Genomic DNA, 26,767 nt, shown 5'->3' with positions numbered 1-26,767 from the left:
AAGAAAAATCTCAAATAAACAACCTAACCATACACATAAAGCAACTAGAGAAAGAAGAACAAACAAAACTGAAAGTTAGTAGAAGGAAAGAAATCATAAAGATCAGAGCAGAGACAAATGAAATAGAGACAAAGAAGACAAGAGCAAAGATCAATGAAACTAAAAGCTGGTTCTTTGAAAAGATAAACAAAACTGATAAACCTTTAGCCAGACTCATCAAGAAAAAAAGGGAGAGGACTCAAATCAATAAAATGAAAAAGGAGAAGTTACAGCTGACACCACAGAAATACAAAGGATCATAAGAGACTACTATATGCAACTGTATGCCAATAAAATAGACAACCTGGAAGAAATGGACAAATTCTTACAAAGGTACAGTCTCCCCAGACTGAACCAGGAATAATTAGAAAATATGAACCAATTACAAGCACTGAAATTGAAACTGTAATTTAAAAACTCCCGGGCTTCCCTGGTGGCTCAGTGGTTGAGAATCCGCCTGCCAATGCAGGTGACATGGGTTCCAGCCCTGGTCTGGGAAGATCCCACATGCCATGGAGTGGCTGGGCCCGTGAGCCACAACTGCTGAGCCTGCACTCTAGAGCCTGCGAGCTACAACTACTGAGCCCACGTGCCACAACTACTGAAGCCCGCATGCCTAGAGCCCGTCCGTGCTCTGCAACAAGAGAGGCCACTGCAGTGAGAGGCCTGTGCACTGCAGCGAAGAGTAGCCCCCCTTGCTACTGGAAAAAGCCCGGGTGCAGCAACAAAGACCCAACGCAGCCAAAAAACAAACAAACAAACAAAAACTCCCCAAAAACGGAAGTTCCGGCCCTGATGGCTTCACAGGCAAATTCTATCAAACATTTAGAGAAGAGCTAACACCTATCCTTCTGAAACTGTTCCCAAAAAGTGCAGAGGAAGGAAAACTCCCAAACTCATTCTGTGAGGTCACCATTACCCTGATACCAAAACCAGACAAAGATACCACTAAAAAAGAAAATTACAGGCCACTATCACTGATGAACGTACATGCAAAAATCCTCAACAAAATACTAGCAATTCGAATTCAACAATACATTAAAAGGATCATACATCATGATCAAGTGGGATTTATCCTAGGGATGCAAGGAGTTTTCAATATCCACATATCAATCAGTGTGATACACCACATCAACAAACTGACAAAAACCATATGATCAGGACTTCCCTGGTGGCGCAGTGGTTAAAAATCTGCCTGCCAATGCAGGGGACACAGGTTTGAGCCCTGGTCTGGGAAGATCCCACATGCCGTGGAGCAACTAAGCCCACGTGCCACAACTACTGGAGCCCCCGCGCCTAGAGCCCATGCTTCGCCACAAGAGAAGCCACAGCAATGAGAAGCCTGTGCACTGCAATGAAGAGCAGCTCCTGCTTGCTGCAACTAGAGAAAGCCCACACTCAGCAACAAAGACCCAATGCAGCCAAAAATAAATAAATCTATATATTAAGAAACCCCCAAATGATCATCTCAGTAGATGCAGAAAAAGCTTTTGACAAAATTCAACACCTATTTATGATAAAACTCTCCAGGAAGTGGGCACAGAGGGAACCTATCTCAACATAATAAAGGCCATATAAGACAAACCTACAGCTAGCATCATACTCAATGGTGAAAAGCTGAAAGCATTTTCTCTAAGATCAGGAACAAGACAAGGATGCCCACTCTCACCACTTTTATTCAACATAGTTTTGGAAATCCTAGCTACGGAAATCAGAGAAGAAAAAGAAATAAAAGGAATCCAAATTGGAAAAGAAGACGTTAAACTGTCACTGTTTGCAGATGACATGATACTATACATATAAAATCCTAAAGATGCTATCAGAAAATTACTAGAGCTCATCAATGAATTTGGTAAAGTTGCAGGATACAAAATTAATACACAGAAATGTGTTGCATTTCTACACACTAACAATGAAAGATCAGAAAGAGAAATTCAAGAAACAATCCCATTTACCACTGCATGAAAGAGAATAAAATACCTAGGAATAAACCTACCTAAGGAGGCAAAAGACCTGTACTCCGAAAACTATAACATGCTGATGAAAGAAACCAAAGAAGACACAGATGGAAAGATATATCATGTTCTTTGATTGAAAGAATAAATATTGTCAAAATGACTATACTACCCAAGGCAATCTACAGATTCAATGCAATCCCTATCAAATTACCAATGGCATTTTTCATAGAACTAGAACAAAATATCTTAAACTTTGTATGGAGACACAAAAGACCCCCAAATAGCCAAAGTAATCTTGAGAAAGAAAAATGGAGCTGGAGGAATCGGGGTCCCTGACTTCAGGCTATACTACAAAGCTTTAGTCATCAAAACAGTATGGTACTGGCACAAAAACAGAACTACAGATCAATGGAACAGGACAGAAAGCCCAGAAATAAACCTACCCACCTATGGTCTATTAATCTATGACAAAGAAGGTAAGACTATACAATGGTGGAAAGACAGTCTCTTCAACAAATGGTGCTGGGAAAACTGGACAGCTACATGTAAAAAAATGAAATTACATCATTCTTTAACAACATACACAAAAATACGCTCAAAATGGATTAAAGATCTACATGTGAGACTGGACATTATAAATCCTCCTAGAGGAAAACACAGGCAGAACACTCTCTGACATAAATCGCAACAATATCTTTTCTGATCCATCTCCCAGAGTAATAGAAAAAAAAACAAAAATAAACAAATGGGACCTAATTAAACTCAAAAGCTCTTGCACAGCAAAGGAGACCATAAACAAAATGAAAAGACAACCCACATATTGGGAGAAAATATTTGCAAATGATGTGATTGACAAGGGATAGTCTCCAAAATTTACAAACAGCTCATGTGGCTTAATATCATCAAAACAAATAACCCAATCAAAAAATGGGCAGAAGACCTAGACATTTTTCCAAGGAAGACATACGGATGGCCAAGAGGCACATGAAAGGGTGTTCAACACTGCTAATGATTAGAGAAATGCAAATCAAAACTACAATGAGATATCACCTCACACCAGTCAAAACGGTTATCATCAAAAAATCTACAAACAATAAATGCTGGAGATGGTGTGGAGAGAAGGGAACCCTCCTACACTGTTGGTGGGAATGTAAATTGGTACAACCACTATGTAGAACAGTATGGAGGTTCCTTAAAAAACTAAAAATAGAGCTACCATGTGACCCTGCAATCCCACTCCTGGGCATATACCCAGAAAAAAACATGGTCCGAAAGGATACATGCACCCCAATGTTCACTGCAGCACTGTTTACAATAGCCAAGACATGGAAGCAACCTAAATGTCCATCAACAGAGGAATGGATAAACAAGATGTGGTACATATATACAATGGAATATTACTCAGCCATAAGAAAGAATGAAATAATGCCATTTGCAGCAACATGGATGGACCTAGAGATTGTCATACTGAGTGAAGTCAGACAGAGAAAGAGAAATATCATATGATGTTGCTTTATGCGGAATCTAAAAAAAATGGTACAAATGAGCTTTATTTACAAAACAGAAATGGACTCACAGACTTAGAGAATGAACTTATGGCTACTGCGGGGGAAGGGTAGAGGGAATGGATAGTTAGGGAGTTTGGCACTGACATGTACACACTGCTATATTTAAAAAGGATAACCAACGAGGACCTACTGTATAGCACAGGGAACTCTGCTCAATGGTATGTGGCAGCCTGGATGGGAGGGGAATCTGGGGGAGAATGGATACATGTATATGTATGGTTGAGTTGCTTGGCTGTGCACCTGAAACTATCACAACATTGTTAATTGGCTATACTCCAATACAAAATAAAAAGTTAAAAAAAAATCTAAAAAAACCCCACCCAACTCCCCATTCCTCCCCATTCCTGCCCCCCCACCCCGTAACTTCTGTTCTATTTTCTGACTCTCTGAATTTGCCTTTTTCTTTTTTTGGGCTACACTGCAGCTTGAGGGATCTTAGTTCCCTGACCTGGGATTGAACCTGGGCCCTCGGCAGTGAAAGCACGGAGTCCTAACCACTGGACTGCCAGGGAATTCCCTGAATTTGCCTATTCTTAAAGACACTTTAAAAGCACAATTTATACACTCACATACTCACATACTTCTTAGATGGGTCTATATGTAACAGATATACAAATACACACACACACACACACACACACTTGTACTGCTTCTGTAAGAATACATGAAAAAGTAGTAATATTGGTTGCCAGAAGGAAGAGGAATAGAATGGCTGAAGAGGGCAGGAGGATGACTTTTCATGGTTTTTCCTTTGATGAAATATAAACCATGTAATCCACTGAATTAAAAAAATACATATATAGTCACAGCTTTTCTCTAAAACTTGCCTAAAAACTTTGCTTTTCACTAAAATAAAGTTAGTGGTCAGCTGGTATTCCCTAGGAAAAAACAATTGTAGTGCAGTGGGTGAAGCGGGAAAGACAAGCTTAAACTAACTCATTAAAACTACATAGACAAAAATAAGGAGTGATGGGTCGCGAAGCATACCTTCAATGAAAGGAGGTAGCTATCTGTCTCAAAAGAATTTACTTTTTAAAAAAGTCATTATCAAAATTAAATATATTTTGGTTTCACTACTCACATCTAGATACTGTTTTACTATACTCCTCTTCACATCTTCAGTGATTCTGGAATTAGCCATATCACTCCGCAGGAAGTCCAGTGTTTGTTTGGGATGAAAATGAACTCCTGTTTTTCGGTTTATCGCTTTATCATACACTTTTGCAGATTCAGATGGAGAGTATTTCTGAATTTTACTGTTTTGGGAAAGCAAAACCATTAACTTAAAACAAATTTTTTAGGCATTTACATTTAAATTGATTCTAGTTAAATTTTATTTAGTTATAATTAAACTTTTTGTTATATAGATTTTAACCAGTGAAATTGTATACAAAATAAATATAACTTTAAAAAGGGAAGTAAAGACACAAAATCAAAGATTAAAAAGAATACTCTCTTGTTTCTGTATTTGTCTTGAATAGAGGTATCATTTAAATGAAAGTAGTTTCTCATGTCTATTTCTTAGCACCATGATTGTGACTGTAGGACAGTTTTAATGTAACTACTCAATACTACCTAACTGGTTTACCTCCTTCTACTGTTTTGTGCCCCAACTATTCATTCTCTACACAGTGACCAGAATTATTGCTTACAAACCTGTTTCACATTATTAACAACTCTGTTTCAAAATTTTTCCAACACCTTAGCACTGCCCCAAGACTTTACAAGGTTTTAAATTATTCTGAATTACAGGCGTATCTTGGAGACGTTGCGGGTTTGGTTCCAGACCATCGTGATAAAGCAAATATTGCAATAAAGCAAACCACATGAATTTTTTTGTTTCCCAACGTGTATAAAAGTTACGTTTACACTATATTATAGTCTATTAAGTGTGCGACAGCATTATGGCTAAAAACAACATACATATCTTAATTTAAAAATATTTTATTGCTAAAAAAATGCTAACTATCATCTGAGCCTTCAGTGAATCGTAATCTTTTTGTAATAGCAACATCAAAGGTCACTACAAAACATAATAATAAAAAAATTTAAATACTGTAAGAATTACCAAAATGTGACACAGAGACACAAAGTGAACAAATGCTGTTGGAAAAATGGAGCCGACAGACTTGCTTGATGCAGGGTTGCCACAAACCTTCAATTTGAAAAAAATGCAGTATCTACGAAGTGCAATGAAACAAGGTATGCCTGTGGCTGCCAATATTTAACATCGAGATAGTTCTCATTAAAATCTGGATTATCTAGCTTCTCTTGAAAAGATGGAAGCTCTGGCCACATTGTTCCCACTCTCTTCCATGGCAACAAGCTGATGAACATCTGAGTAATATCTAAACCCTTTAGAAGAAACATGTTCTTTTCATTTTGCCACTGACCTACCAGGTCTACTTTACTCATTTCATTATCTGTCCCTACGAACATGTGACTTCATAGGGTTTCAATGAATGTGAAAAATGTCCAGAATTCCACGGGTACAGGCAGAAAAGAGATACCTATAGTGATTGACAATGGGTAAAATTATAGGGCACTCTAAGTTATTAGTACTTTTCTATCTCTTATTTGATAGTGCACATTAAAGGCTGCTAGACTGTTAGAACTTAGTCTAGTTGGTCTGCATCTATTCTTCATTCATAGCTCTTCTTTTTTAAATAAAATTTATTTATTTTTGGCTGTGTTAGGTATTCATTGCTGTGCACAGGCTTTCTCTAGCTGCGAGTGAGCGGGGGCTACTCTTCGTTGCAGTGCGCGTGCTTATCATTGTGGTGGCTTCTTTTGTTGCAGAGCACAGGCTCCAGGCACGCCGGCTTCAGTAGTTGTGGCATGCGGGCTCAGCAGTGGTGGCTCGCGGGCTCTAGAGCGCAGGCTCAGTAGTTGTACTGCACGGACTTACTTGCTACGCGGCATGTGGGATCTTCCTAGACCAGGGCTCGAACCCATGTCCCCTGCATTGGCAGGCAGACTCTTAACCACTGCACCACCAGGGAAGTCCCCACAGCTCTTTAAAAACTTGAATTTGTTATCTATTTTTAAGGTTAGTCTAATTCTCTAGTATCTTTTTAAGTATATTAAGGATTTAAGTCCTCTAATTTATAATTTATAATGCATTATCTCCAATTAGAGGAATAGTTTTCCTCTCTTCAATAACAGAATGGACAAATTATGGTAGATTATACAACAAAATAGTATACACCAATTAAAAGGAACAAATTCCTTTTTTAAAAAGAGCATTTTAAATATTCAGCATGCAACAAAACTGGGTTTCATATTTGTTCATTATTTGAACACAGCAAGTTTTTTCTCTCACTGCTTATGCAACCTTACCTATCAGAAAATCCACAGAGATTCTTCAAATGTTGTTTTAACATCAGAAGCAATAAAATACCCTGGGAGACATTTGCAAACTCAATTAAAGGAGCTGAATTTTCTGGCAAACATTTCATCACTGAATTTATATCATCTTCTGAATCTGAATCTGAATCTGAATCTACACGTTTCCGTGACTTCCGAGGCCTGGAGACTTCTTCTTCACTCTCGCTTGACTCATTTTCCTTAGCAGGAGATGATTTTCTCTCTTTCCTTTTGTCTTTTACCATAGACTGAAAAAAAAGAGGAAATTATTCTGTCTGAAAAATAATAAAACAAAAATACCACTACAACTATACATATGCGCCATTTAACAGCTTCAGAAGTATCCTTATATTAATATTTTATATACTGAAACCCTCTGATTTTCCATAAACAACTGGGGATGCAATCCTTGGGGGAAAAAATTATGTTCCAAGACTAAATAAAATCCACTCCTTCAACCACTGTTCCACCCTCCCTAAACCATTCTGAAATATCATTCAAAGGGAGAGAATTTTCTTATAGTAATGAAAGATAAATTAGTTATAGAAGTAACAATTTGATATACAGGTAAGCCATTATAGAGGAAAAGAAGTAATTATAATTTTTTTTTTTTTTTTTGTGGTACGCGGGCCTTTTACTGTTGTGGCCTCTCCCGTTGCGGAGCAGAGGCTCCGGACACGCAGGCTCAGCGGCCATGGCTCACGGGCCGAGCCGCTCTGCGGCATGTGGGATCTTCCCGGACCGGGGCACGAACCCGTGTTCCCTGCATTGGCAGGTGGACTTCTCAGCCACTGCGCCACCAGGGAAGCCAGTAATTATAATTTAACTGGGGAAAATATAATAGGCTTGATTTCCCCAGCTTCTATCAAACTCTCCCTTTTAAGAACTTTTCAGCAAGATAATGTGCAACTTTCTTTAAATACTTAAATTCTGGTTTTTTGTACTTTACGAAACTGTTAGCTTTTAAAAAGAAACAAAGTCAGCTGGTTTCAAGGTGGAAAAGACCAGATTACAAAGCAATATTCAAAATGTAACTGCTAAAAAATAAAACAGGAGAATACAAGTATATGTACAACAGTAAGTGAAGTAAAATAAGATAACATGATGGATCAAGTTCCTGGGAAATTATTAACCTCTCAAACTTTAATGTGCATATTAAACAACTAGAGATTTTGTTAAAAATGCAAACTCTGTTTCAACAGGTCTAGGGTGGAGTGTGAGGTTCTGCAGGTCTAACAAGCTCTCAGGTGAGGCCAGTGCTACTGGTCTCGGTCCGCACTTCAAGTAGCAAGGGTTTAGATACTTCTGTAATTCCAACCCTTAGGTATTAAAAAGATCTCCCTGGGCTTCCCTGGTGGCGCAGTGGTTGAGAGTCCGCCTGCTGATGCAGGGGACACGGGTTCGTGCCCCGGTCTGGGAAGATCCCACATGCCGTGCAGCGGCTGGGCCCGTGAGCCATGGCCGCTAAGCCTGCGCGTCTGGAGCCTGTGCTCCACAATGGGAGAGGCCATAACAGTGAGAGGCCCGCATACAGCAAAAAACCCCCAAAAGAACAAAAAACCAAAACCAAAACCAAAAAAGGATCTCCCTGATTTACGAGTTTGACCAGGCTGAGTTTTGAGCACTACGACATTGTAAAATGAGATATATACTTATATCATCAGGTACATGAAAATACTCCAATTAATTTACAAAGAATGGAAATTACTGAGTGCACCTACTATGTACCCAGGGCTATACCAGGTGCTTTTACAATGAAACCAATTGTATTTCCTTCTTAAAAACCATGAAAGAAAAGATACAAAGTTTACAACAAAAAAGTTAGTAAAGATTTTGGGCATACCATATGCCAACTCCATTATGATGCTGGTGTTCAGGGATAATAAGCAAATCAATAGTATAAATTTTCTGTGTTTACTTGTAAGTAAGCTACTTATATTTATTCTGTATTTCTTCAAGTATACTACTATTATCTACAGCATTACCAGATTTATAAAATAGCAAAGTGTTTTAAAATGGGGTTTAAACAAATATATGAATGAACACCAAACACTTAAGGTCAATGCTTGAAGTGAGATAAAGCGGGATGGCTTATCAAGAGAACAATCCACGTGTGTGTGTGTGTGTGTGTGTGTGCGCGCGCGCGCGCGCGCGCGCGCGCGCATGCACACGTGCACGTGTGTGTGTATAAATTCCACCTAAATGATCTGGAATGAAATGGTTTTAAGATCTTTCTTAACGGGAATGAAATGGCAACCCACTTCCTCTCCCCAATTCAAGCACTACCCAGATTTCAGTTAAGTTTATTTAGAAAGATTTTATATACCTATGAAAAGAATAAAAAGAACAATGAGAAACAAAACAGTGAAAATAGCATGCCTGTACTTTGAAAGATTAAGAATAGTAATGTGTGTAACTTACCTCCTTGAACGACTGCAGTAGGTTACTACCAGAAACTGAGAGTGTAATGTCTATATGATGCATTATAAACAACGGCTCTTCCTGTGTCTGGTATGGAAAACAGGCTAGATTGTCTGCTATATACAAGAGCATATTCACTTCTGTTTTCTGTAAATTTTAGAAAAAAAGGTACACATGTTTAGTGGATAATCTAGAAATCCATCACAAAAGCCTTTTTAGAGAAAATATTACAGGGCACTTTCACCTCAGTTAATGTTTCAGAACGAGAGAGAGAGTTGGGGAGCGGAAGAGGGAAGGAAGAAGGGAGGAGGTGGAACAGAAACGGATTTTACAGAATAATCTTAAACCCATTTTAAGAGATTGCATAATGACTTAAACCATGGTACCTTAAGAAGGGAAGGGGTGAACTTTTTTAGTGCACCCAAGTGGGAGTCCCTGAAGTTTTCTTATAGAGTATATAGAATCTTTAAGATAAATCCATACCACATCAGAAAGTATACATATGAATTCATAATTATTTGTCATTGTGCCTCTAAAAGTTTAACCCATATGGAGATCAGTTACACACAGTTACTATTCTGCCTTCAAAAGTAAGTGGTAATTATAGTACTAATATGTGGGTTAAAAAAAAAAAATCAAAGTTCATGTACTCATAAAACAATTGTCAGTTTCCTATGTGTACATAATTTAGAATATCAGAGTCATTCTGACGGTGTTACCAGTTTCACACCAAAAAACTAATGCTGGCAAATTATGGTTACTACTAGTTGTTTGCTTAAAAAGAAGTAACAAACTGAGATTTTCAGCATTTACATGATGATACAGAATATAAACAGAAAGACATGTTAATATTTAAATTCCTTTAAAACATTTATAGCTTAAAAAAAAAGAAAAAATAGGCAATTAAAAAACACTCCTTCCTACCATCTCCCTTATCCTGCTGTCCAAACAACATAAAATACAGTATCAGCAGTAGTAATAACAAAAATCCCATAGGACAGACGGAATGAACTTGCTGTTAGTACTCATGAAACCCCTACGTTTTTATTTTTAAATATGTATCAATACCTACATGTTAAAGTTGGAAAAATACAGACAAGCCTTTTCCTTCCTGAAACCTTCTTCCTTAGTTTTCTCTTCCTAGCTCTTTGACTATTCCTCTTCTATCTCCTCAAACCAACTCCTTTTCAAACTGCTTTTAGCAACATTCTGTTCTTTTAGGTGCTTAGGACAAAAATATTTCAGTTATCCTTTGACTATTCTCACAGACTCTCATTTAATTTATTCCTTCCTCACAACGTTTCTTCTTTTCTTTCCTACTGTCATTGTTTTCTTTCCAGCTTTCATCGTAACAGGTCAATCCCGTATTACCTTCAATGTGAACACAATGCTAAAAAATCTGTGTTCCTAAAATGCTCTCTGGCACCTGTCCTCATCACTGAATTTAACACTTTCAACAGTTTTCCACTGTCTACAAGATCCTCCATTAACCATGCCTCATTATGATCTTGCTGCTCCAGTTAAATAACATCTATTCATTATTTCCCACACATTCTTTTTTTAAAAAAAAATTTATTTATTTATTATTTATTTATTTTGGCTGCACCAGTCTTAGTTGTGGCATGCGGGATCTTCGCTGCGGCATGAGGGATCCTTAGTTGCAGCATGTGGGATCCTTAGTTGTGGCATGCATGCAGGATCCAGTTCCCCCACCAGGGATTGAACCCAGGGCCCCCCACATAGGGAGCATGGAGTCCCACCCACTGGACCACCAGGGAAGTCCCTCCCACACATTCTTATCTTTGTACCTTTATTCATGTTTTTACACCTGCCCTGCCTTAAGAGTAGATCCATCTTATCCCCTAGGCCTTCAGAGATTTGTTCCTCCTCTGACATCCACTGTATTATGACAGCTGGATTTCCAGTTTAGCATTTCACATGCTGAGGTGACAGAGCATCCAGCTAATGATATACAGCAGGCAATGAAACCACGTAGGAATTAAGCTCAGAAAGGAGATAAAGACTAGGGCAGTATCGATACAAACCACCGGGACTCAGATTATGCTAATCTTAACCGTTAGTTCCTTTACTTAGTGTCCTATCCCTCCGACTGGAGGTGCCAATGAGGAAAAGAGCACTATATCATAGCATTTTGTACTCCTATCTAAATATCTTACACACAATGAAAGCTTAATACTGATGACAGCCCTGATGATGACTAAAATTATAGTCCAAGTAGTTCTAAAATAGAAGTTTGTTATATTTATTTGTTAGATAATATATCCAAAAATTTCATGTTGTACTTAAAAAGAAGAGGTCTAATAAGACATCTACATTCTGGTAATTTTAATTTTACTTTATTGAAAAAATCTGGTGTTGGAACAGCAACAAAGTTAAGCTATCAAGTGATTAAAATAGGAAAAAAATATTTTTTTTCTTTTTAAAGCTTTACACAATACACTAATTGGTAAGCTCTACGTGGAAAGATACCACATCTGTCCCATTTACTATTTTATCTTCATCTCCTAGCACAATGCTACCATAACGCAAATAGATGCTGAATAAATATTGATATAAGATGAATGAAAAAATTGAGATAAGCTTAAAGAACAGGATGTTTTATTTTCTTGCCTTATGGTCGTGGCCAATACAACTTGTGCAATAGCCCGCTAAAGGGTCAAAATTGTAATTACACAAAAGTGGGCTCTTCATTAAAGGAGGTCAGGCTGAACAACCAGGGATCTCAGCAGCCAAAACCGTATTAGAATAGTTACTCTAACAGCATTCAAGTCTGACAGAAACAAGCGAAATTTCACTTCATCTATCCATCTATCTATCTATGTAATCTATCCCTGGAAGTGACAGTTTAGTAACGTAGCTTATTTAAAGGTATGCTTAAAGGAACTGCTATCAAAGTTTATAAGACACTCAGTATGGAAACACAATTATACTTTATCCCACAATTATACTTTATCCCTCATTGTGTTTATTCTCATGCAAAATTTCCCCTTCAATTTTGACTGTATACCTTGCAATTAACATAGACCTAAATAAACACATTTAAGATAGCCTCTATTATTTACTAAAATGGTAATATTTTTAAAATGTTGACTACTTTAGGCATAAAATTTATAGAACACTTATTTTCTTAAAATAATAAGTTTTTAATACTTACTGCTGTGTCGTCAAACAGGTTGAGTAAAGAAATTAGAAAGGCTCGTCTGTGTTGGCGGTTTCCACGGATCATGGAGTAAAGGTGTGAACACAAAGCACTAGAGGACTCATCTTGTCTGAAACCTCTTACAGGATCTTTTAGGCATGTATTGATTGCCTGTTGTACCTGGTAAGACATCTTCATACCAGCCACCGCTTTCATCTGAAATCAATAAAAGCCTTATTTTTGTCACAGAAATTAGAAGAGTCAAATTAAAAATATAATTTTGAGTATTATAGTTCAAGGCAAACTTCATAATTTGGTTTTCTTTAAAATAATAAAAATCATAGAATGCAAGTGCTGGAAGGAATACTGCAGATCATCTACTGCAATCTGCTCATTTTATAGAAGAAACAAATGGAGACTCAGAAGAGCCATCACTGCCAAGATACAAAGTAGGGACCAGAACCCATGCATCCTGATTTTTATCCTGTGTGCGTGCTGTACTGTTACCTCTAGCTCAATTTTAAGAGTTAATTTTAAACTAGAGTAAACATCCTGGGGGACAAACTTAGTTGCATGTTTAAAAGTAACTACTAAGCAAAATATTTTATTCTAATATGAATCTGAGCACAACATTTGCTAAAGAAATGGTTTACCAAAGAACGATGTTTAAATTTAGATTGCACAATTTAAAAATACATACATGAATAAATCCAGCATATTTTTTGTCTATTTCCACAAGCTGCTGATCAGCCTTGTTCCGCATAGCTGGTTCTGGGTCTGTGCCCATAGCAATTAAATATGGTACACACTGGAAATAAAAATAAAGAATTCATAAGACATCACCATAGTAAAAGCTCTATATGTATCTTGATATATGTTAAAACTTGCTATATATCTGGGACATATGAATTTAGCTTTATAGGCCTTCCTATAAATGCCATGGTTTAGTGTTTTTTTTTAAAAACTATTAACCTTCCCTTAAATCTTTCCCTTAAAGCAAAAAAGCACTGGAGTATCAGCAAGAAAATAATGTGGTGAAATTTAAGCAATTTCAGTGTGATTTTAAGGTTCTTTAAAACTAAAGGGCTCCCAGACTAAGAATATCCATTTAAGATTATGATATATACTACAAATGTATAATTCAATCATTTTTCAAGCCTGACTGAATTTTCTATGTAAAGATAATAGAGGGGAAAAAGTAACTTGTCTTCCATACTCAAAACTAGAAATATATAAATTTTTTCTCACAAAGTTGATTTTAAATATGGCTTCAATGGTCAGACAGTTGGATAGCTAGCAATTTGGTAACAGCCATACTCACTGTACACTTCTAAAAGTCAGGAAACACCACTACTATGTTAAGTGAATCTGAATTAGATAGAGGTGAGGGGGTGAGAAAAACAACAACAAACAAACAAAAAACAACTTAAAAAAAGTAGACACAGCAATAACTGAAATGGGTCATCATGAATTAAATCCTGAATTGGGGTGGGGTGGGGGGGAGAAATCCACAAAGAATATTATTAGCTTAACTTACAAAATATGAAAATGAACTATATATTAGATAATATTGTATCAATCTTAAATTTCCTGAATTTGATGACTGCATTATGATTTTGTAAGAGAATGTCCTTGTTCTTAAAAAAATATACGCTGAAGTGTTTGGAGGTAAAGAATCATGATATTTGAAACTTACTATCAAATGATTTGGAAAAAAGTGTACGTATTAAGAGAGAGAGAGAAAGCAAATGTGGCAGAATGTTAACAAATGGTGAAATATAGGTGAAGAGTATAAAGAAGTTTATTGTACCACTCTTGCAATTTTTTTTATAATTGTAAAATTTAAAAGAAAAGCTTAAAAAGAGAAGATATAATAAAAGCACAACCACCTGAGACCATTTAGAATACCAGCAAAGAGCCCTAAGTATCTAAAAAATTCAGGAGTATCAACATAGTACTGTATACTTAATTAAGTAATCTTGCCCTGAATCATGAAGAACAGGCTAAATACGCATTACTGTGTTTTGTTTCAGGACACAGGGAAGAACACAGCATAACAACATAGAGCATATTTTAGAAAAGTTCCACAAAACATAGCCAAAATAAAAATCTTGAGGGTACAGGCTTTGGTTATCTAACAAATTTACTTCTGCCCCTCCTGAACATGTCAGATGGTGAATACTACAACATCAGAATTAGCTGCCAATTCCTTGTAGTACTAATATGTCTTGAGTACATCATCTAGTCTACACATCGGTGTTTTGAGGTGTTGGGTACTTGATATTACTTCCAATTAAAGATGAAGGAACTGAGTTCAGATTATATAGGTTATTTTTCTGTGGACTAAAATCCACCCTGTTTAAGACAGATTATACTCTTAACCCCAGTTACATTACATATTTGACATTACATACGGTTGGTTCTTAGAGATAAGAGTCAATATCAATTAAAACATATCTATCATTTCAGAAGAAATAACTCGGAGTACGTATTCTACAAATATAAATTGGAAGTTTGTTTAATAGAGATGTTATGAATATATGGGTATTTTGCAGTAAAGACAACCTAAAAGATGGACTAAAACTTGGATTCTTAAGAGTTTGGGACAAAAAAAAATCAACAACTAAGAGGAGTAACGAACTACTTATTTTCTAATCACCAAGTCGTCAAATGGCAACAAATCTGGCTCTTTTGCTAAGTGCCGCTGCTATAAAACATACTTACCTGAACTGGATGAATAAGACCTTGGTTTAGAGTCAATGCAATGACATTTAGGGCAAAGTGGCGTACACTTGATTGGGTGTGAAAAAACGCCTCGAGCACCTGTTTGAGGTAAAGCTGCATGATGGAACTACTCATCCCTGAGGAAACATCACCCATTTCTTTTAAATCTTCCTGTTTTGCAACCTTCTTCCCTACAAAAGGAAGTAAACATACTAAGAACATGTACATTAACTTTACTAAATACTCTAAATTAGGCCACAACCAAAAGCACAAAATGTTATAGCTGTCCCAATGGTTCTCAATTTTTTTTTTTTTGGGGGGGGAGGAGGGTCTGTTAGAGACTCTTTGAGAACCTGATGAGAACTATAATCTCTCCCCCTCCATCAAAATGTTTTCGTCTGCACATATATTAAATTTTATAAACTACTTCAGGGAGTTTATGAAGGATTCTTCTTTAACGGAACTCCTTTACCTAAAATTCCTTATCTATTAGATATCTGGATTAAAAAAGAGTCATAGGGTATGCTAACTGCAGCTACACTCTGCATTTTTGAAAGTATGTTTTTACTTACAGTCTCTATCTGCCTGCTGCATACGTGTATCTTCTTCTTGTAGGTAGGTCTGGAGGTTTTTTAACACCTGTATTTTTAAATTTACTGAGGAGTTTTTATCAGATAAAATATTATTGTATAGATTTTTCACCTCTTGCTCAAACATTAGACTTGGATGTTGAATAAAGGCAAATCCTAAAGAAGAGAGAAAACAAAAATTCTCTTGATATATTCACATTAAAATTAAATATAACATTTAATGTTGATAAAATTATATAAACAGCTCCTTATTTCAAAAATTAAAACTTAAAATGACTGGAAGAATATGCTGGTGGCCTTACCTAGAGAAGTATTACAGCAGGTACTTCTTTCCCCATGAATTAAAAACAAGAAATTGCATTTCAAAGGAGAATTTCACACAAGAGGAAACCTTGAGGAGGGAGCAGGGCCTAGTGGCTAGGGGAGTGGATTAGGAGTCAGGAGTCTTGGGTTCTATTCCTGGCTCCACCACTGACTTGTAGTGTGACCTTAGGTGAGTCACATAATATCTCTGTGCCTCAATTCTCCATCTGTAAAATGGGGACAATAATATTTACCACCCACCTACCTCAATGGGATATTTTCAGGATTTAAGAGGTAATGTCTGCAAACATTTTTTAGATTCCTAGCAGAAGGTACTACCTTGGAGCTATTAAAAATATATATATTGAAATATATTCATTTGATGAAATGGAATAATTCTAAAATAAAGCTTAAAATCTTCTATTTGTTTCTCATATGTCATTATAATTGAAGCCACAATGCTGAATTCTACAACCACAAGCTAATAAGCAGCAAAATAATATTGTCCATGTTTATTTGTACAAAATGCTTATTTATGTGAGATAAAATGAAGATCCTTGATGAAAGCAAGTATTATGGATGCCAAATAACAAACTAAATTCAAAGCATAGAGTGATCAGATAACTAGCCCAAGGTGACACAGGATAACTATGGCCCAGGCAAGATGTCTTTTATCAACTAGTCTAAAGGCACTATTTTCTGGATAGTGCTGCAAGTTAAAATTTACACTCTTTGTTCTCTGAATTAGATGTAACACTATTAGTTTTTGCCACTTTATAGAATGTATGTCCAGATTGAATATTCAAATGTATACATGTGACTTAAAAGATAATACTCTATCAATATAACTCTCTAGTAAGTGATATCTGAATTTTTACTATATTTGCTATATGTAATTTTCTGAAAGAGATGAAGAAGTAATAAGATATTAAGATTTAAATTTATTTAAAGAAATCAGTAAACATTTAATGAAGTTTGGGTGACTTAGAAATATTAGCAACTGTCCATGCATATTAAATTATAAACCTTGCTAATGCTGCCAAAATAAAATTTCTAAATAAGTTGTTAACCTTACTGAGTAGCTTTACACGTATTTGTAAAAAACAGAACAAACAACAACAACACAAAAACCTGGAGAGAGTGCTCTTCTAATTTTTTTTACAGTGCATTCATTTCAGGTACTTTAATTCTACCCTTCTCATATTTCTCCCATATACCAATATCTTTCCAGATAAGCCACAAAAACCTAATTTTCTGCAAAGACATGTATTTATTACATCAATGATCCCTGAACAATAATACAGGAAAAGTATACATCCAAATTGTTCCTGTGGGGTTGTTTACCCTGTGCTTCTATATAAATAAATGTTTGGGTAGACTGCCCATTGTTTTCACCTTAGAAGAGGCAGACACATATAATGACAAAACTTTGCAAAGAAAAAGAACAATTTAAAAAATATGCAACAGCACAAATTCTTCTATATCACCTTTCTTTATTAAAGTATTTTAATGAATGTTTTTATGAAACCCTATGAATTAGGGGTAGAAGAATGTATTGTCATCTCTATTTTACTAATGAGGAAACTGACAAATAGAAGTTACACGACTTGCTCAAAGTCACCCAGGAAGTCACTGGATGAACCAATAATGGAACCCAGTTGTTTTAATCCCCAGACTTATATTTGAGATACCAGATCCTACTTTAAACAAAAACATACTTAAATAACTCAACAATTTAAATTCACAACATTTTAAAATTTGCTCAACCTCTCAAACAACTAAAGAATATGCAGAAATTTAGACTTATCTTACCTAGACCAATGATAGCTTTTGTTTGTACTTCTTCATCTGAATGCTTTGTAAAATACATCAATAGTTCAAGTACCTTATCCTTTATGTTAACCTAAGGGGGAAAAAAACCATGTTAAAGTGTATAAGGAAGAGTTAACTTAGATCGGTTTTCAACTATAAAGGAAAAAAATACCTAAAAGCAAACAATGAGAACTTCCACATGTGAACTTTACTAAGGAATAATTCACCAATACATTTATAAATCCATGAATTTTAGAACAGTGACATTCATTGAGAATGTTAAAAAAATGAACTGCTGCTGACATAAGCAGTGTGCCTACTAACACAAAGCTGATATAACTTGCGTAAACTTATCTTATTATGGACCTGTAACAAACAGTTCATGGATCAGAAGCCAGTCTGAGGACCATGCTTTGAGTAGCACTGTTTCAGAACTAAACCAGACTACCCTAATGCCGTCTTCATCCTGAGTCATTATAGTCATTTTCAATGCCCAGGGTCACACAGTTCTGTTTTTAAAGCATACTAAATAATTAATATTAGGATCTTTACCTTACTGTTGCCTTTAAAATCTTCCAGATCAAAATCAAAATGCCGACATAGTGCTCCAACAGTGAAAAGGGATCTAAGAAGTGCCGGTTTGTTTGTTAGCAGTGAAGTGTTATTTGGGTCCTCTTGGTGCTGACTTTTTAATTTTGAAATGGCACCTAATAAAGTAAGTAATATTTATTTATAACAAACCCTCTATCCTTAAATTGTTATGTTCAAATAATTACTGCTAATAAATTAAAATTAAATTTTACTAACGGTTCTAAGTATTAAACGTCTAGAAATATAAGGGCATTCCATTGAGCCTAAAAGAATTAATGTAAGAAAAAAATGATATTTAAATTTTATTTTACATGGTAGACAAAAAACTTACCAACATTTACTTATGAGGAGATAAATTTCTGAAGTAATCATACTGGGTTATTAAGGGAATATAAAAGACACCAGAAAATATTGCTTCTGAGAGTGGACCAGAGAGGACAATCATCACACCTCTTATAACTCCCTTGACACTACCTCTTATCAGATGTGTTAAAAAGGAACTGTATACACTGCAGGATCTAGCAGAATGATTTTAAAGCCCAGGCACTGAACTTACCATAGTATCTATTGAAACAGGCCCACACAAATTTAAAATTTTGTGTCACTTTATTTACAACTGCCCCAAGACAGCTTACACAATGTTGCACTACCTAAAAGAGAGAAAATGTTACTGTTTAGACAAAAGTTAAAGACAAAGGTAAAAACACATGATTAAGTTATCATTTGTGAATTATATACTGATCAACACAGAGATGGTAAAGTGAATGCTTACAGTCATGCCATATTTGATGATAAGCTTCATTAGGTCTTCTTCAATAGTGGCAAGGAAAGTTTCACTTGGATGCTCCATCAGTGGTACAACCAGCTCTAGGATTTTTGCAACATTGCAGATAACCATGAAATCATTTTGTGTCTATAAGGATAAAATTAGTGCTTTATGAAAAACAAAATCTGAAAACAAACTATATACAGCTTTACGTAGTTGGGAGGTTTGGTATTATATATATATATATATATATATATATATGTATATTTATATAAAGCTTTTTTTCAAAACAAAAACATTAGTAGAAAAGAACTTCTTTAAAGAATGAAGGGAAGAGCAGCAGATAGTGACAGGAACTTGGATTCTAGCTCTGTCACTAACTTACCATGTGATCTTTGGGTCACTTAATCACAATGCTACAATTACTCTTTTTCTTCCTAAAATGCACTAACAGTCAATTCTGAACAATGGGGTTTAACTAACAGAGTATTTTACCAAGACTGGTATCGTTTTCAAGATTAGTATTTTTCAAACTAGGGTATGTTAACTCAGTAGTTCTCAACTGAGGGTGACTTTGCCCCCCAATGGATATTTGGCAATATATGGAGACACTTTTGGTTGTCACAACAGGGGCACAGGGGTGCTACTGGCATCTGGTGGATACAGGCTAAGTATACTGCCAAAAATCCTACAATGCTCAGAATAGCTCTTGACAACAAAAAATAATCCGGCCCTAAATGTTAACAGTGCTGAGGTTGAAAAGCCCTGTGTTAACCCTTCTTATGATAGATGAAAATGTGGAATCCCAGAACTAGGTATAAGTCTCCTTTATTTTAAAATTTAAAATATTCTATTAAAATTATTTTTTAATTTTAAAAGTTTTAAAGCTGATTAAAAACTAAGCGGTTTAAAAAATAGGTAGAACATTAAGAAACGAAAAAACCAAGAAACAAAGGGGACTTCCCTAGCGGTCCAGTGGTTAAGACTCTGCACTTCACTGCAGGGGGCGCGGGTTTGATCCCTAGTCGGGGAACTAAGATCCCACATGCCAGGCGGCAGGGCCAAATAAAACATCTTAAAAATAAATAAAGTAAAAGCTAGTGATTAAAAAAAAAAAGATATTAAAGGATTTACAGTAAAAAGTCTCTTTCCTACCCCTGTCCTCCAGTCACCCAGGGGTGTCCCTGCCCATAGGCGAATAAAGTTACTAGTTCTTTCTTTCCTTTCCTCTTCTCTCCCTTCCTTCCTTTCTCTTTCTTCCTTGACTAAGGTTTTAACATACGTTTTTTTATCTAGCCAAGTTATCATTCCTTATTCTTTTTTCTTTTTTAAAGATTTATTATTTATTTGTTTTATTTATTTATTTTTGGCTGTGTCAGGTCTTAGTTGTGACATGCGGGGTCTTCGTTGAGGCAGGCGGGATTTTTCATTGTGGTGCACAGGCTTCTCTCTAGTTGTAGTGTGCGGGTTTTCTCTTCTCTAGTTGTGGTGTGCAGATTCCAGCGTGCGTGGGCTCTGTAGTTGTGGCGTGTGGGCTCTATAGTTTGCAGCACGCAGGCTCAGTAGTTGTGACACATGGGCTTAGTTGCCCTGTGGCAACGTGGGATATTAGTTCCCTGACCAGGGATTGAACCCGCATCCCCTGCATTGTAAGGCAGATTCTTTACCACTGGACCACCAGGGAAGTCCCTCATCCCTTATTCTTAGCAACAGGTTTTTGACACTCATTTTGAACTCTTTGAGCTTATTATTACCGCACTGGTTAAAAACTTTCTGACCTTACATTCATCCTTCCTTTCAGGATACACAGAGGATTAAATAAAAAAACAGGCTAAGATGAATGTTTTTTTTCTAAGTAACATAGATATCCTATTGTTCCCTGCCATCTCCCACTCCCACCTCCTTTAAGCAACAGGGGATGAGTTAAAGTGGGTGTAGGGATAAATTAGTTTTTGTCAAGTAAGATAAATTCATTTGAGAATCACTGCCGAAATTTTACTTAAAAATATGTAGTAAAAAATTTTTGAAACATAACTGGCTTGAAAAATCAAGTAAATGAAGTATCTTAAATTCTAGAAGGAAAATTTAAATGAAGATGTAAATCATGAAGGAAAAGAGCTGTAGAACGTAAGAAATATTTGAAATGAATATACATAAGATAGTTCAGTATCTCAAACATTTAAAGAGTTTTCAAAAAAAGGTCCACAATTCAAAGGTAAAATGGGCAAATGATAACAACAGTCAAATCACAGAAAATCAAGTCCAATTGGTTAATATCATAAAAAAGATGCTCAACCTTCTTAGAAATCAGGGAAAGGAAACTGAAGCAACAATGAACTATACTCTTTTACACCTGTTAGACTGGCAAAGAGTACAAAAATGACACAGATTGTCATTTACTGGTTTCCAAAGAGGCTATGAAACATGTCCACCAGCAATCTGGAAAGATCTATTCAAAACCAAAACCAAAACTAAAAAAAAAATTCCCTCAATCTGGGAAGTTAATTCTTCAGAATCTACCCCAAAAGAAAAAAAGCACCAGTATTTAGAAGTATATGAATAGGAATGATTATTAAGGAATCGTCTGTAGTGGCTATCAATAGGAAACAATGTAAATAAGTACCTGCCAAGATGGGAAATGGTTAAATAAATCACAGGACGTCCATAAAATGAATATTATGTAGCCATTCAAAAGGATGAATTAAACATATATCAGTTGTTTTGAGATTAGTAAAAATGCCTAACAGATATGTATATAACATGACCTGATATTTAAAAAATCTGGTCAACCATTTGTTTACATGTCTATGTGTGCCTACAATTATAGAAACATGGATAAAGTGGCAAGGATATTCCAGATTGCTTATCTTGAGAAGAGGAGGAATAAAGATGGGGGTAAGATATAAAAAACAAAAACAATTTTAAAATGTGTCTATTGTATTTATGAGATGGCCTTATTTATATAAAACTCTATATTGGTGTATATATAAAAATATGTATATATGCGTAACAAATTATACGAAATGTTTTCAAAGTAACCTTGTTTTAAAAAAATATTGACTGAAAAGAGGACAATTTATAAAGGTTCCATTATAGTTCAGATTCTAGAGGCAAGCCATGGTGTTGAATTCTAGTTTTGGGACTTGTTAGCTGTGTGACACTAGGCATAGTTAGTTATATTCTCTAAGCTTTCGTTCCTTATCTGTAAAACTGAGATAATAACGGTACCGACCTCACAATGTAAATGAGATAATGTATGTAAAATTCTTCACAGTGTTTGGCACTGTGCTCAATAAATATTATCTATTATTATTAGCCACAGATTACATATTAATCAATTTATTTCTGGATCTAACACCAAGATCTAAGTCCTAAAGATAGAATTAAATGTTGTCTTAAATGTTGTTTTCAGAAGTACTATATATTGTTTTTGTTTTTTTAAAATAAATTTATTTTATTTTTGACTGCATTGGGTCTTCGCTGCTGCGCACGAGCTTTCTTTAGTTGTGGCTAGCAGGGGCTACTCTTCGTTGCGATGTGTGGGCTTCTCATTGTGGTGGCTTCTCTTGTTGCGAAGCACGGGCTCTAGGCACGCAGGGTCAGTAGTTGTGGCACACGGGCTTAGTTGCTCCGCGGCATGTGGGATCTTCCCGGACCAGGGCTCGAACCCATGTCCCCTGCACTGGCAGGTGGATTCTTAACCACTGCGCCACCAGGGAAGCCCTATATATTGTTTTATATATTGTTTTTAATGCATTTATCTTCTGGTACTTTCCTCTGTCTTTAAAATTTCTCAGGACATCCTGAAGATTTTCACCTAGAATTTGTTAATTTAGATCGCCAAAAAAACCTGACTGTGGCAACAAAACAAATTTAGTGAACAGTTCAAGTTAGCTCCTTAGGAACACTGGGAACATAGTAAGTAAAAAACTATTTACATTTATAGGTTTTTAGAGTATTTTAAAATCTAGTGTTATAATACGCCACTTAACTCACCAAGCTGTCATGTTAAGTTGCTAGATTATCTTACTCAAGTAATATTTAATCTTCACATTTGATTTTAGGAAAATATAGTATGTGTAATATTAACTTAAAATAACAGCCTAGCATCTCTGATGATCCTAGGTCTTCCATATTCAATATACTGATACGTTATAAAAATAAATAAAATATATCAAAAATGACAAATGAAAAGCAAAATCAGAATCCGAAAGACAGTAAATTTCTCAGTGACAGGAACTCTGTCTCATTCACCTTTTAAGTCCTAACGATAATTACAACGTTTATTAAGCATTACTGAGGATTTAGCTTGAGGAGTTCACAAAGAAATGGGACTTGAACTTTATTTATAATACATCAGAAAAAGGATGTTTGTAGATAACTTGCCACAAATATTAGAACAAACATTTGAGTACATAACCCAGTTGATCTGTCAGTGAAAATGACTGTCATCTGTCAGTGAAAATGTGGATGACACAATGTGAATTTTAAATTTAAAATATTTACTACATGGTTTATATAAGAGAAAAATAGGACAGCTCTAATACTTACACTACATTTAGTGGTAAGATATGGTTGCATAGTCATGGCATGTTTAACCATGAGCTGGGGTCTTATTTTGCTGAATAAGAACAAAGTGGTTATGCAAGCTACCAATCGTCCAGAATTCACACCTTTATTGTCAGAGTCTGGAAAAACAAACAGAGAAATAAGACACTAAAATATGACAAGGCAATGGAAATTATACAGAATATTATTTAAATTACTCAATACTATCCCCTGAATAGATTCAGTGCATGCCTGAATACAACAGATTAGCATTTCTTATGATGCTAGACTTCCTGCATTTCATTTTTTCTTTGTTATATTACATATGTAAAGGATATAGGACAAGGAGGCTGCACTAGGGAAGGCAAGTTTTACACTGAGGGGAGTAGGACTGAAGTTAAAAAGTAGAATGAAAGTTGGGAAGTTTAGAGATGGAATTTTCAGAATAAACATGGTATTGATTATATCTAAAACTGGATGGAAATGAGTATGGGAAAGAAAATTAGCAAAGGAGGACAAAGACAATTTAGCTGAGGTGATACTGTGTTTAAGGGTACTGGGGAGAAAAAGAGATGCTGCTGTGGCAGAAGAATGTTAGAAGACAGGAATGATAAGAAGGTGGACCAGTGCTATATTAGAAAAGTAAACAAAATGCTGTTCAGGTGAGAGGAAAATGTTGCTAGTTAGGAGATAAAATGTTTCTTGGTTCTCAGGAGTTTTTAGAGGAGATTAGAAACTTTTTAACATTAAGTGACAACAGTATCACCCTTAAAATCTAGGATAGGGAAAAGTAGGGGAAACAACAAAATATACAAAGAAAAAGAGGTAAACATGGAAAATGAAAAAAAAATTAAAGAAAAAAAACTGCAATAAAAATATAAAGAATATCAACAATTTTACCATAAATGATACCTCTGTATAGAGGCAACTGGCCCCCAATTCTGAAAACTGACTGAGGCTGACTATTGTTCCTCATTAATGTACCTTAGGGGATGGGAAATAATGTTAGTCTTGTGTGCTTTTAAGCAATAGATATCCGTTATGACTTTTATAAGTTTTATATAATTATTTATATTTTCATTAACTTCAATTTTGTGACTGACAGTGTGATAAATAATATAAAATATTAAATATTTAAGGAATTTCTCAATTAAAAAATATTAAGAGCTTTCTAGGTCAAGATTAAGCACATGTTATATAATAATTATAAATGATATTAGGTATATACTACAGATCTTTTAAAAACATTTTTATAATAATTAAAACAATTTCATTTTGATAGAAAATTTTATATAATTTAAAAGATATTGAACAGTTTTTGGATGAGTGCATTTAGCTAAATACATATTAGCCCCTGGACTTACTTTAATTCCTGTTCATTATGACATCTAAAATTATGTGCTATTGAAAGGTATGTGGAAGAGACAAGTCCTATGCTTTTATTGTACTGCTCTAGATAATATTACTCAACCATAACAATATAACCTAGGATTCAACACCAAACAAAAAACAGATTTCATTTAAAAGTGAAGTAGTTAATTATTAGGCTAAGCAGAGCTAGAGGCAAAAATGAGAAATGTGCCCAAAGTATTTTAAAATATCTTATAAAATCAACTTAACGACCAATATATAAAATGTCTTACCAGCTAGAGATTCCTCATATTTAAGAATGTGCTCAACTAGGTTATCAACAAGTTGAGTACAAGCTTTCTTCACAGGTTTATATGAGGAATCCTCTTCGGACTTCAACAACTATATATGTATATATATAAAAAAAAAAAAATCCCAGTATAATTATTCATTAGACAATAATAATATAAACGCATTAAATGTGTCCATAAGTAATAAGCTTTTCAATTGGTTATTAACAATTTAATACTGAAAATGCAAATTAATAAACAAAAATATGTAACAAATATTTAAAAATATCTTATAAACCAGTAATTTATAGATACTTTCAAACAATTTTAGTATGAAGTTATTTAAATTGCTATGTGTAGGACCTAAGGTAGAATATGAGAGAAATGAGAACGGTGACCTTCTTTTAAGAGTACCACTCAATGTTAGTTGAATGATTTTAAAGAATGAGAATTCCATTCCTTATTATTTCAAGTTCTTTGATGTCTCAAAAAAGTATATTATGGGTTAAGTACATTTTTAAAATAATTGTAACTACATCTGAATTGCACCTTATAATTCGCAATTATAAAACACAAGGCTGGATTTCTTCCCTGTGTTATCTTTTACCAAGTTATTAATAAACAATGTTAGAAAAGTGTTACGAATAATGATATGAGGAAAAGAGATCAGTTTAACTATAGCCAAAAAATAAAACCAATCCAATCTTTCATAATAATCAGAGGTCAATGGTAAAGTCATCTAAGGTATATCTGTTTTGTTAATAAAGAATAGCTAATACAATTCTGGAGCTATTAAAGAAACTGAAATGTTTAATTTCTGAAAAGAGTTCCAGTGCTGTCCAATGTAACTTTCTACAATGATGGATATGTTCTATATCTGTGCTGCCCATTATTGCTGCTACAAGCCACATGCAGCTACAAAACACTTCAAATGTGGATAGTATAACTGAGGAATTAAAAGTAAATAAAAATTCAAGTTAATTTAAATGAAAAAACATGTGTGGCTAGTATGGGACAGCACAAGTTTAAACTTTCACTACAATATGCGTGGATGATTAAAACTGATAGCAATCAGAATAACATATCACACACATTTCCCCTGCTCCCTCCAATTTAAAGAAATAAATGTAAGCAAGAGAACTTCAATTTACCCAGTTACAACTCTGAACAGCAAATTCTCCTTGTCCTGCTCTACAACTCAACCTTAAGCAGCTATTAAAATTATATGCTAGTCTGGTCTTTTTCAGGCAGGAGTAGAAAACAATCTCCTCGCCTGTTTTT

The 26,767-nt window shown here is 35.2% G+C and overlaps 1 protein-coding gene across 3 annotated transcripts in view; it reads right to left on the bottom strand.

Annotated features, from left to right (window-relative positions):
• The window catches only part of NIPBL (NIPBL cohesin loading factor), a 190,716-nt gene that overhangs the window by 4,958 nt on the left and 158,991 nt on the right, over positions 1 to 26,767 (bottom strand). For 2 of the 3 annotated variants that reach the window (XM_082650635.1, XM_082650637.1), the window contains exons 33-45: positions 25,490 to 25,598; positions 23,850 to 23,986; positions 19,305 to 19,445; positions 19,089 to 19,182; positions 18,494 to 18,648; positions 17,942 to 18,032; positions 15,809 to 15,982; positions 15,237 to 15,427; positions 13,213 to 13,320; positions 12,528 to 12,728; positions 9,353 to 9,499; positions 6,905 to 7,179; positions 4,647 to 4,821 (exon numbers count right to left, since the gene is read on the bottom strand). In XM_082650635.1, the coding sequence (XP_082506761.1) occupies positions 4,647 to 4,821; positions 6,905 to 7,179; positions 9,353 to 9,499; positions 12,528 to 12,728; positions 13,213 to 13,320; positions 15,237 to 15,427; positions 15,809 to 15,982; positions 17,942 to 18,032; positions 18,494 to 18,648; positions 19,089 to 19,182; positions 19,305 to 19,445; positions 23,850 to 23,986; positions 25,490 to 25,598 (1,998 nt within the window). The remainder of the gene's footprint in view (positions 1 to 4,646; positions 4,822 to 6,904; positions 7,180 to 9,352; positions 9,500 to 12,527; positions 12,729 to 13,212; positions 13,321 to 15,236; positions 15,428 to 15,808; positions 15,983 to 17,941; positions 18,033 to 18,493; positions 18,649 to 19,088; positions 19,183 to 19,304; positions 19,446 to 23,849; positions 23,987 to 25,489; positions 25,599 to 26,767) is intronic. The other variant, XM_082650636.1, reaches the window with a different exon arrangement.

The sequence above is a fragment of the Grampus griseus genome (assembly GCF_964374135.1).
Source record: "Grampus griseus genome assembly, chromosome: 3".
Lineage (NCBI taxonomy): Eukaryota > Metazoa > Chordata > Mammalia > Artiodactyla > Delphinidae > Grampus > Grampus griseus.
Note: the sequence above shows the minus strand (reverse complement) of the source record. Positions and strands in the feature narration are given on the sequence as shown.